Source organism: Suricata suricatta, chromosome 6 (assembly GCF_006229205.1).
Source record: "Suricata suricatta isolate VVHF042 chromosome 6, meerkat_22Aug2017_6uvM2_HiC, whole genome shotgun sequence".
Lineage (NCBI taxonomy): Eukaryota > Metazoa > Chordata > Mammalia > Carnivora > Herpestidae > Suricata > Suricata suricatta.
Window position 1 is genome coordinate 25,710,031 of NC_043705.1, and position 12,371 is coordinate 25,722,401.

Here is a 12,371-nt window from a genome sequence, read left to right on the forward strand (position 1 = left end):
GTTAAAGAATGAGTTATTTGATAGATTCCCAACAAAATCTTTAACTGGCTCTACTGGATCTCCCCCTTTCTGCTGCAGCTTCAGGAAGTGCCTCAGCCCATGTATCTTTCTTTCCTTCATATTTGCCATCTCTTCTGTCAGAACAAATTATCTAAACCTCTCCTTCCCACCTAGATATATCATATACAATCTTCAGGTCTCAGCACAGATAGCCCTCTCTCATCAAAATCTTCCTCCCAGACTTGGTTAAGCTCTCTCTTAACGGGTTTCCCCAGCAAATGTACAATTCTTCTTATATTCAAGGTACCTCATAATTGTACAAGTAAATATGGATGATTATTTTTGAGAAGTCTCCCTGACAGACATTTTGTAAGCTTCCTGAGATCAGGAACCATATCTGCCTTTTCCTCTCTTGAACCTATTGTCAGTGCCTGGAATACAATAAGCACTCAATATATATGAGCTAGTGATTCACTCATAACATGAAGGATTCTAGGTACATTTCAATCTCCACAGAGATTGAAAATTTTCCCTCGAGCCCATTGATCTTAGTTAGAGAAACCTGTTGTTCCAGTCTGGGTTCCCCTCTACTCTACTTTCCACACATCTACTCTTGAATTCAGTTTGATTTGTGAATATTTAAATGAGGAAACCTCATTTAAATGGAATCAGGAGACCAGAAGGGAGAGCTGTCGTGCCCTAACACTTTTCCTCAATTATAGGAAGAGACTTACCTTGCATTCCCAATAGGAAAAAAACCTATATTTTACTACCACAGCTGGAGGAGTGTGTTCTTCAGCAATAGTATAGCCAATGAGAGACTGTCACAACTCAGCCAATGAAAAGCCATTACAGTTAGAACTTAACTTCCAGTTTATTCTAATGGGTTTTTGGTTTATAACAGCCACCTCTCAACTTCACCATTTTTCTCTAAAGAGTGGTCCTTCTTTGTTCTCTGGACTTGCAAAGCCCTGCCTTGTGTGTCTGGAAATGAAATTCTCTGCTATTCCAGAATAAACATTTTTCTGGTAGGATAATTGACACCTTTATTTTCTTAATTAAAAAAATTTTTTAAGTTTATTTATTTTGAGAGAGACAGCATAAGTGGGAGAGGGGCACAGAGGGAAGGAAAGGGAGAATCCCAAGCAGGCTCGACCTTGTCCATGCAGAACCCCCTGTGGGGCTCCATGTCATGACAGTGGGATCATGATCTGAGCTGGATGCTCAACCGACTGAGCCACCCAGGTGCCCCAATGGATGCATTTTTAAAAGAGTAGAGTAGACAAAGAGCATAACCTCTAGCTGCAGACTATGCTTCTAACATCACTAGCCACTTGAAGTTCATGCATATATAAAATGAAGATTAATATGCAGAAGAGATGATATGAGAGAGAATGACATACAAAAAGGAAGCGAGATGCGAAAAGCATCAGTTGCATATTGTGATTTGACTGGGTAGATTTGGGCTGGGCTGCTGGGGACCGTGGCTTCCAAACTGTAGAGCCTTTTGAGGGTTTTGAATACAGAAGGAACATGGTCAGAGTTGTTTGTGAAAGTTTGCTCTGGCAGTGGTGTGTGTGTTTTAGTGCAACAGGTTGACTGAAAACTGGTCGGTAATGAGATTGCTACAATCATGCAGGTGAGAGGAAACATAAGTGGGAACGGAGAAATAGGGAGTTGTGTGGGAGAATCTGTAAAATTTGGAGCCTATAAGATTTCAGGATTGATTGTGTGTTAGCAAAAATTGAGACATGAAAGTCCAAAATTTTAATGTAGATGACTTCTCTTTCCACTATAACTACCTCACTGAGACAATGAGCATCCCTGGCCAGGTTTATTGCAACAACTCCATTCTTTTCCCTGAAATCAATTATCCACAGCTTTTGGATTATTTTTAATTTTTTAAATGTTTACTTATTTGAGAGAGTGTGTGTGTATGCAGTGGAGGGGCAGAGAGAGAGGGAGAGAGAGACTCCCAAGCAGGCTCCATGCTCAGCTCAGAGCCCAGTGTGGGGCTTCATCTCAAAAACTCTGGGATCATGACCTGAGCAGAAATCAAGAGTCAGATGCTTAACTGACTGAGCCACCCAGGCACCTCTAGATTTTTAAAAAGTAATCTTTAGGTCCAATGTGGGGCTCAAATTCACCACCTCAAGATCAAGAGACAATGTTCTACCAACGGAACCAGCCAGGTGCCCTGGATTTTCTTTTTAATGCATTGTTTTTAAAGCATGAATTGGGTCAGATTACTCCCCTGCTTACAATTCTTCAACTGCTTCCCAAAGCCAATAAACTCGTTACAATGCCTTATAAGTTGCTTGTTGGTCTGGCCCCTTCTACTTCTCCAATCTTCTCTCTTGCCATTGCTCATCACAGCAAGCTCATTCCTGCCTCTGTGCTTTAGTCGGTGCTGCTCCCTTTTGCCAGAGCCCTTCTTCTTCCCATTTTTTCTTTGCATAGCTTTCTCATCCTTTAGATAACATTTTAAATGTCACCTGTTGTCCTGACCATCCTATCCAAATCAGGCTTCTACTTGATATTCTCTGCCTCAGTGCCAATACCTCAATAGCACTGACCCAAATTGTACACTTAAAAACATATATTTATATACATTTTTCTTTTCTGTTTCCTCTACTATAAAATTCACAGTAGGAAGAGACCTTGTCTATCCTGTTCTCTTGGTGCTTAGCAAGTGCCTGGCATATGGAAGACATATAATCAATATTTGTTGAATGAATTAATTTACCAATGAATGAAGAAGCTGGTGAGGTCATTTAGCAGAAAGGATGATGAAAAGATCACTTTTAGAGGGGAAGTTGCATTTCAGATCTCTGATACTATGGTATGAGGGTGTTTGCAGAGGGACTTATTTAGGGTTAGAAAAGGCGAACAAATTGGAATTTGATGTTGTACTTCCATTGCTTCCTGGCAGATGGTACCTGTCCAGTTACACTATTAAGTCTGTATTAGATGGGACACATGTAGCATAATAGTTAAGAATCTAAAAGAGTTATGTGTGTGGCTCAGTGGGTTGTCATACTCTTAGTTTCAGCTAAGGTCACGATCTTGCAGTTCATGAGTTCAAGCTTACACTGGGCTCTGTGATGACAGTGTGAAGCTTGCTTGGGATTCTCTTTCTCTCCCTCTCTCCGTCTCCCCTGCTTCTTCTCTCTCTCTCTCTCAACATAAATATATAAGCTTAAAAATTCTTTAAAAAATCACCTAAAAGAATTAAAGACCACATAGTTTTTTTTTTTAACATTTATTTATTTTTGAGAGAGTCAGAGTTACAGCATGAGTGGGGGAAGGGTGGAGTTAAAGGAAGACACAGAATCTAAAGCAGGCTTCAGGCTCTGAGCTGTAAGCACAGAGCATGATGGGGGGCTCGAACTCACAGACTGTGAGATCATGACCTGAGTCAAAGTCAGAAGCTCAACTGACTGAGACACCCAGGCACCCCTAAAGACCATATAGTTTAGAAACAGATGCTAGTAATGTGGTTTAGACTATATGTGAAATATGAACTTGTAGTAGTGAATTAATGAGGGGGGAAATAGTCGTAAGATGGGAGAACAGGACACTTTATTCATTCAAAAACATTTAATGAACAGCTGTTAAGGGTGAGGCCCCAAGCCAAGTGCTGAGAAGACAGAAGTGAAAAGGATACAGTCCTTGGTCCCTTTGACATCCTAAACAAGGAGACAGATATGAAATCAAAATAGTTACCTTAGAATGGGAAGGATATGTACAGAATTTTATTCCACTGAAGAAAGATCAACATAGACCCAAGTGGTTGACACTGAGGAGAAGTGCAATGAGAAAAAAAAAATAACAAGCAGGATAAGAAGGATAGAGTGAGTAGGAGGGGTATGCTGAGGTGCGCAGAGAAGGGCTCAACAAGAAGGTAACATTTGAATAGAGGCTGAAAGGGTGAGATTGAGCCACATGTGTATCTTGGGGAAGAGCATCTGAAGCAATGGAAATAAGTGTAAAAGAATTCTTGTGCCCGAGTAGCTAGAGAAATAGCAAGGGTGTGTGCAATGGAGTGAGAATGTGGAAGAAGACAAAGTTAGCAGGGTCAGGTCATGTGGGACCCTGAAGGCTCAGTAGGACTTTGGATTTTACTCAGTGCAGGATGAGAAAAGCCATGCAGATGAAGCTTGATGAAACAGGCACAGGGAGTGTTACAGGTGTTGTGGTACAGGAAAATAAAGACAGAATCAGTACTGAGGAGCTCAATTCAACATGTAAGATGGATTGGAGGAAGGGAAACCAGAAAGGCTATCCTAAGGCAAGATGATGAAAATTAATCCATGGGGGATGAGAATGGCAAGAACCACATAAAGATGGAAAGTTTTCAAAGAAAGCAATGGAATTTGCTGGCTTGTGTGAGACGAGATGAGTGTTCTTGCGACGTAGCTTCAGAGCTGCTGACTTTAGTTACAAACAGATGTCCTGTCATAGGCAAATGAGGCCGAAGGAACTGTTCTTAAAATGGAGTCACAAGTTTCAGAACCAACCTGTTTGTAATTGAAACCATTTTTTTTTGTTTCTTTGTTTGAAATAGGACACATTTTTAAATGATTAAAGGACCTAAAATAATTCCCCCTATTCTGAAAAGTGAACAGAATTGTTCCTATTTATCAGCTGACAATTCAACAGTGATGAGCAGGCAGCCAAAGGGGCCCTAGTGTGTGAGCCAGAGTCCACGTCTGCAGGTCAGCAAATTTTATTAGGAAAGCTGTCTACCTCTTTTGGTCTAAATTTAATGGAATATTCTTTGCATAGTGCTGTCTCCTTGCTGAGACACTCATTTTTTGTTTATAATCTTAAGTTGGGTTGAAGGCTTTGAAAATTATGTGCAGAAAATCTGATTTATATACATATGAATGGTATATATATGGCAGAAGGGTCCTGTTGTTCTGGAAAACAGGGATAAAAAGGTAGAATATGCTATTGACATCATTAAAAACTTTTTTTTACATTTATTTATTATTAAGAGACAGAGCACAAACAGGGGAGGGGCAGAGAGAGAAGGAGACACAGAATCCAAAGCAAGCTCCAGGCTCTGAGCTGTCAGTACAGGGTCTGATGCAGGGCCCAAACCCACAAACTGCGAGATCATGACCTGAGCTGAAGTTGGTCGCTCAACTGACTGAGCCACCCGGGCACCCCTAGTGACATCATTTTTAAAAAATGTACAGTACTGCAGGGTAGATACAAGTAGTTAAACAAAACAAAACGAAAAACAAAAGAAAACAATACCCTTAACAACTGGTAATAGCACTAATAATTTTTCCTTCATGTTTCTGTAGCCACCCTTTAAGAAGTCAGAGAAGGATCAGACAATATATGGATGATACTTAATAAGATAATTACTTTTTTTAAAGTTGATTTATTTTTGAAAGAGAGAGATAAAGAGCAAGTAAAGGAAGGGCAGAGAGAAAGGGAGACACAGAATCTGAAGCAGGCTCCAGGCTCTGAGCTGTCAGCACAGAGCTGGACTTGTGGGCTCGAACCCACGAACCGAGATCATGACCTCAGCCAAAATCAGACGCTTAACTGACTGAGCCACCCAGGTGCCCTATAATTACTTTTTAATTTATGCTCTCTCACCTCAATTCCTTAAATTTAATTTCCTATTGTCCCTGAGGGTAGGCAGATGACAAATGTTGCTTTTCTCCTCAGTATTTAAAAACTGACTATAGTGAAAATGTAAAAAACATTTGAAAGAATTAGCCATAGTTTTTTTTGGAGAATAACAACACAGAGGTGGAACAAATTTCAGAAGAAGCACTAGCATATTATGTGTGTTTAGCCTTATTTAACCAGCCATGATTTATGCTTTATGTTTAATCCTATCAGTTTTTCCCCCCTCTGAACACACAGATATTGCTTAAACAGAACAAAGTCCAAAGAAAGCTTGATTTAACCAAATCAACATCCTGTGCCAAGGTCAATAAACCATTTAAGAAGTTTCATTAAAGAAGAAAAGAAAAAAACTACTGCAAGTTTTAAAAAAATGTTTATTTATTTTTGAGAGAGAGAGAGAGAGAGAGAGAGAGAGAGAGAGAGAGAGAGAGAGAGGCAGAGTCTGAGTGGGGTAGTGGCAGAGAGAGAGGGAGACACAGAATCTGAAGCAGGCTCCAGACTGGCAGTACAGGGCCTGATGTGTAGCTCCAACTCATGGAAGGGGAGATAGTGACCTGAGCCCAAGTCAGACACTTAACCAACTGAGACACCCAGGTGCCCCTAAACTACTGCAAGTTTGACACTGGGTCTAAATGTTTGTCCCTCTGAAGAATGACCCTGATTTTCTGTCTGACCTCAGGAAGGTACAGTTTCTCTCTAAGGTCTGTTTTCTTTTTAAAACATTGAGAGGTTTGTGTTTCCTATCTTTTTAAGAGTTCTTGGGATGTACGATTTGGGATTTTGTTATAGGGGCTCTAAGCCACAAAGTTTGACCAAAAGAATCATCTTCATCCTATAGAAATCTTTGTACTTGTATCTTGTTTAATTTCACACACAGCAAATACATTTTTAGCAAGGTCCTGAGGCAAATGATAAAAATGGGGTTAGGAAGTAATTTAACCCTTTATTATTTGAATTCTTACAGTTTGCTTTCCAGGTCTGACACAGGTCTAAAACAGTGGTTTAACTCTTGCTCATTTTATATATATATATCAGAGCATTTGATATTAAATGAATTAAGTAAGATGTATTTCTTCCTTCATGCAAAACCCTTGACATGACCTTTTAATCAACAGTACAAATCTATAATTTAAAGAGCTTTATCATTAGTTCAGAGCAAGAAAAATCTAACTAGAATGAAGGCAGCTAAAATGATTACTGAGGTAACCAATTAACTGTACTATCCAGTCACACCGGTTTCTATCTCCCTTTGTTCTCAAAAGCAAAAAAAAAAAAAAAAAAAAGTCTACTTGACCCAAAAGGAAGTTTGAATGTTTTACCTTACTGTAAACTCCTAGAAGAGGCAATAAAACTGCCATTTAAATGTGCTGTTAATGAACTTTCGCATGACTCTGCTATGAATCAGTGAGTTTCAAAATTAAAATTAGTTGGAGTTCTCCAGTCAAAAAACAAAGGCTTCCTCTTTGATATGATTACACTTGTAAAAAAAATGTTTATTTCTTTTGGGGGGAGGGGGAGAGAGAGAGAGGGAGAGAGAGAGAGAGAGAGAGAGAGAGAGAGAGAGAGAGAGAAAGCAGAGTGGGGGAGGGGCACAGAGAGAGAGGGACACGGAAACCTAAGCAGGCTCCATCCAGGCTCTGAGCTGTCAGCACATAGCCTGACTCAGGGCTGGAACCCACAAACCGGGAGATGATGACTTGATCCACGCCAAGCCACCCAGTCGCCCTGATTATACTTTCTAAAGGATACAAATCCCTTTCTTATTTATTTTTTTTATTTTGAAAGAGAGAGAAAAAGCGCGAGGAGGAGAGGCTGAGAGAAAGGGAGGGAGTGAAATCCAAGCAGGCTCCACGCTCTCAGTGCAGAGGGCCCTACAGACTCCATCTCATGGCATTGAGATCATGACCTGAGCCCACTGAGCTACCCCGGCGCCCGATTTGATTACACTTTTAACACAGGTACATAGTTAACTGCCCTCTTTAAAAAACACTCCCTTACAATTTACACCTGGAATATGATGATGAAATGTGAAATGAAATCTTGCGATGAGTATTAGTCGGTTAGGCTACCAGAGGTGTTGTCTCAACAGAGGACTTTGACGTCTGTCGCCTCAGGTAATCTTTGCAAAAGCCAGAGGAGAGGTAGTGTCAGTCCTACCCCTGGGAAGCGGCTACTGAAGCTCTCTGACTGCTTTCAGATCCTGGCACTGCCGGCAACAAGACGTTTCCCACGGCGGGGATTTCCGTAGCTGTGACACACGCCACTTCCGGCCGACGGTGAGACTCAGTGACGTGGCTGGCGAGGTCGAGCATGGTCCTACGGGCTGGGACCCGGAGCTGTCAGGTGGCTTCTGGGCAGCCCCGAAGGGAGAAGATTGTGCACCGACAGCAGCAGCAGCTGCGAGCCCGGAGCCGGAAGTGCCACGTGTCCCGATTGCGCCTGCGCCGCTCCCGGCTGACAGCCACTTCCGGCCGAGGCCTCTCTCTTCTTGTTAGGTTGCCGCCTTTGAGCCGGGCGTTCTCGGCTCCTTCGGTCTGACTTCCAAGCCTCAGCTCCCAGGCCAAGCCATCTACGCTGGCGGGCTGGGAAGAATGCCGTGTTGTCCCTAACGCTTGATGCGCCGCCCTTTCTCCTCCCCGCCTCAGTCGAGTCGTTAGCGCCTTCTCTCCGTTTCCAGCAGTCGTCTTTCACCTCTCCGTTTGGCGCTGTCGCAGACCCTGACCAGCCCCTTCCAACCCCGATACGCACCGTGGTCATGTCCCAGCCGGGGATACCGGTCTCCGGCGGCGCCCCAGCTTCCCTCCAGGCCCAGAACGGGGCCGCCTCGGCCTCGGGGTCTCTCTACACCAACGGTAAGTTCAGCTCTCGGCGGGTGGCTGGCGCAGCCTGGGTCCAAGCTCAAGCTGACCTTTGGTTACTGCAGCTGCCTGTGGCAACCGGAGAGGAGGGTGACCTCCCGGCCGGGGCAATGAGCAGGTGATGGTGGGCAGCAAGGCCAAGGAGACGGCGGTGAATATACAGCCACAACCCGGGGCTCGTCTTGGTGTTTCATGTTTATTTATTCATTCGTACATTGAACAATTAATGAGCACTTGCTGCATGTAACACCCTGGCCTGGATATGCATGGGTGAAAAATAACAGACTCGATGCGTACCTCAGACTCGCATAGAAGATTCATAGTGCCTGTTTATGTGTTTTCTCCCTCCATGCCACTTCATTCTGTCTTCCAGAGGGCAGAGTCGGGGGGCTGATTCTTTTCAGTTCTGCAGTGCCTGCAGTGGGGTGAGGGTCTTAATCGGAATTTGCGGTAATAATGAATGATGGTGCTTTGGGGAGTCCTCTTTAGGGCCTGCTCATCTCTCCAGAATCTTACCCAAATTGTACCTAGGCCACCTGTTCAGTTTTGGATGAACGAAATATTAGATCTCCTGTTTGATTTACAGAGGTCTTTACCTCACTTGGAGAAAGTGGTTGGGTTCATAGCAATGAACCTCTCTCTGGGAGCGTACAATGTGACGCTACAGTTTGTCACTTGGTGTGAAAGTTGTATAGTTTTATGCCTCTTCTGAGATTCTTTACATTGTCCTACATTGTGATTTTCTAAGCTTACTATAGTTATATTAGAGAAAGAAAGATTCTTTTTGCCAACATCTTGCCAAATTACTGATGTATCTGTACATCTTTGGATCGTGGAAACAAAACTAATAGAATAAAACTAAAATACTTAAATTGCTCATTGGAAACTAAGATTGTTGTGAAGTTTGGGGAAATAACCAGTGATTAAATTAGCTAATTTACATTATTTTTTAGAGAAGACTACTGTTTTCTTTACAAAGAAGGCTCTAAAAGACTTTAAAAAATGTCTATGAGTAGGCAGGTATGTAGGCAGAAGCAAGAGTAAGTGTAAGTACTGTAATGGTGTTAAGTTGAATGAATTGTTCTTTCTCATATTTGTGGTAACAGATTGTCAACTACATTTTATTCTAGGCTACTTAGTAACATTTACAATGAGGATGAAATCATTTTAAGACTTTCACTTTAAGGTAAAAAAAAAAACTTAAGCAAAATGTCCTATGGCTGTGGCTTTTTCTTATAATCCATAAATTGCAATTAAAAAATTTTTTTTGACATTTATTTATTTTTGGAAGACAGAGAGAGACACATCATGAGCAGGGAAGGGGCAGAGAGAGGGACACACAGAATCGGCAGCAGGCTCCAGGCTCTGAGCTGTCAGCACAGAGCCTGACGTGGGGCTTGAACCCGCAAACTGTGAGATCATGACCTGAGCCAAAGTCGGACGCCCAACCGACTGAGCCACCCAGGCGCCCCATAAATTGCAATTTTAAATGAGTTTTAAAGGGAAAATCCTGCAAATACGGGTATATGTTTATATGTAAGTATAATTGTGATAATTTTGAAATAATAAAAGAATTTAGCCACCACAATATGTTGTAAAGAAGATGTTGTCACTATGGTGTTTTGTTCCTATCCAAGGACATTTTTGCACATCTCTTAAGTTCTGACCTTGGGAATGTAAAAGAGAATAAGAAAACAGTCCCTGTGCATAGGTTGCCCAGGACCAATCAGGGATTCACTTAGGAAAGGAAATCATAGGCCTGCAAATATACACTCTTTAAGATACAATTTTGAAAGTCATTATAATCCCCGTTTCTAAAAGTTTTGGTAGAATTATTCAAGTAAAGTGGCTAATGACCTGTATTGAGTTTTATTGTTCATCCCACTAATAAAGAGAGTAGGGATGTGGTAGATAATTGACGAGGGTATTTCTCTAGAAGGTGAAAAAAAAGTTCATTGCTGGAATCTAGTTTTACTGGTTAACGCTTTCAAGGCATTTCTTGGTGCTTAACTATTCTTTTGGATACTTTTATGTTTTAGATTTAATGTAACTTTTTACAACTAGTTGACACATAGTTATTTTTAAATGTTTATTTTTGAGAGAGAGAGAGAGAGAGAGAGAGAGAGAGAGAGACAGAGTGCTAGTGGGGGAGGGGCAGAGAAAGACAGAGACACAGAATCTGAGGCAGGCTCCAGGCTCTGAACTGTCAGCACAGAGCCCGGTGTGAGGCTTGAACCCAGGAGATGGGAGATCATGACCTGAGCCGAAGTTGGACGCTTAACTGACTGAGCCACCCAGGTGCCCCATTATTTATTTATTTATTTTTATTTTAGATCGAGTTTACTTGGAGAAGAAGGGCAAGGAGGGAGGGAGGCAGGGAGGGAGGGAGGGAGGGAGAGAGAGAGAGGGAGAGAGGGAGAATGAGAGAGAATCTTAAGCAAGCTCCACACTCAGTATGGAGCCCAATGTGGGGCTTGATCCCATAACCCTGGGATTAGGACCTGACCCAAAATTAAGACTTGGATGCTTAACCGACTGAGCCGCACAGGCACCCCCATGGTGTCACTGTATTACATAATTCCTCACACACAAGACGTTTTTTTCTCTAGTGTGTTGTTACATGGCATTACAAGCTAAAGGTTGTCTAGACAGGTTTTTCTAAGTCTGTATAGATTTGTGTGCATATATTTCCTTTGCAAAAAGTGACTGAAATGAAAGACTATTTAAACTGGCATATCTTCATCTCATTAGTATGTAATAAGGCTAAAGGCAAATCATGCCTCCCACTTTTTTTTTTTTTTTTTAATTTTGAGGGCACCTGGGTGGCTCAGGCGGTTACGTGTCCGACTTTGGCTCAGGTCATGATCTTGTGGTTTGTGGGTTCGAGCCCCGTGTCCATCTCCATGCTGACAGCTTAGAGCCTGGAGCCTGTTTCAGATTTGTGTCCCTCTCTCTCTGCCCCTCCCTGATTCATGCTCTGTCTTTCTCTCTCAAAAATAAGTACTGAAAAAAAATTTACAAGATTATTTTTTAAATAATTTCTACACCCAGTGTGGAGCTCAAACACAACCCTCGGCTCAAGAGTCACATGCTCCACAGACTAAGCCAGACAGGTGTTCCTTATGACTCCTTTTTTTTTGTTTGTTTATTTTTGAGAGAGAGAGAGCACTAGTGGGTGAGGTGCAGAGGGAGGTAGACAGGATTCAAAGCGGGCTCTGTGCTGAAAGCAGTGAGCCAGCCCTATGCGGGTCCGAACTCATGAAGTGTGAGGTCATGGACCGTCAACCAACTGAGCCACCCAGGCCCTCCCCACTTTTGAAAAAAAAATTATTTATTTATTTATTTATTTATTTATTTATTTATTTTGAAAGAGAGAATGTGTGCACGTATGCAAGCTGGGGAAGAGGAGAGAGGTTAGGGGGAGAATCCCAAGCAGGCTCTGCATTGTCAGCGTAGAGTCTGACGTGGGGCTCTAACTCACAAACTGATATCATGACCTGAGCCAGAATCAAGAGTACAGCACTTAACTGACTGATGCACATAGGTGCCCCTGACTCCCACTTTTTTTTCCCATAATATTTTATTGTCAAATTGTTTTCCATATAACACCCAGGGCTCTTCCCCTTAAGTGCCCTCCACCATCACCACCACCTCTTTCCCCCCACCCTTCCCCTTCATCTCTCAGTTCATTTTCAGCATTCAATAGTCTCTCAGGTTTTGCGTCCCTCTCTCTCCCCAACTCTCTCTCCCTCCTCCGTTCCCCCTCGTTCTCCATTAGGTCTCTCCTGTTTTCCTGCTAGACCTATGAGTGCAAACATATGGTTTCTGTCCTTCTCTGCCTGGCTTACTTGGCTCAGCATG

At 42.4% G+C, this 12,371-nt stretch overlaps 1 protein-coding gene across 2 annotated transcripts in view; it reads left to right on the forward strand.

Annotated features, from left to right (window-relative positions):
- Nucleotides 1–8,161: 8,161 nt before the first annotated feature.
- The window catches only part of SEC24A (SEC24 homolog A, COPII coat complex component), a 65,052-nt gene continuing 60,842 nt past the window's right edge, over nt 8,162–12,371 (forward strand). Inside the window, exon 1 of one of the 2 annotated variants that reach the window (XM_029941930.1) lies at nt 8,162–8,504. In XM_029941930.1, the coding sequence (XP_029797790.1) occupies nt 8,408–8,504 (97 nt within the window). In that variant the 5' untranslated portion in view covers nt 8,162–8,407. The remainder of the gene's footprint in view (nt 8,505–12,371) is intronic. The other variant, XM_029941929.1, reaches the window with a different exon arrangement.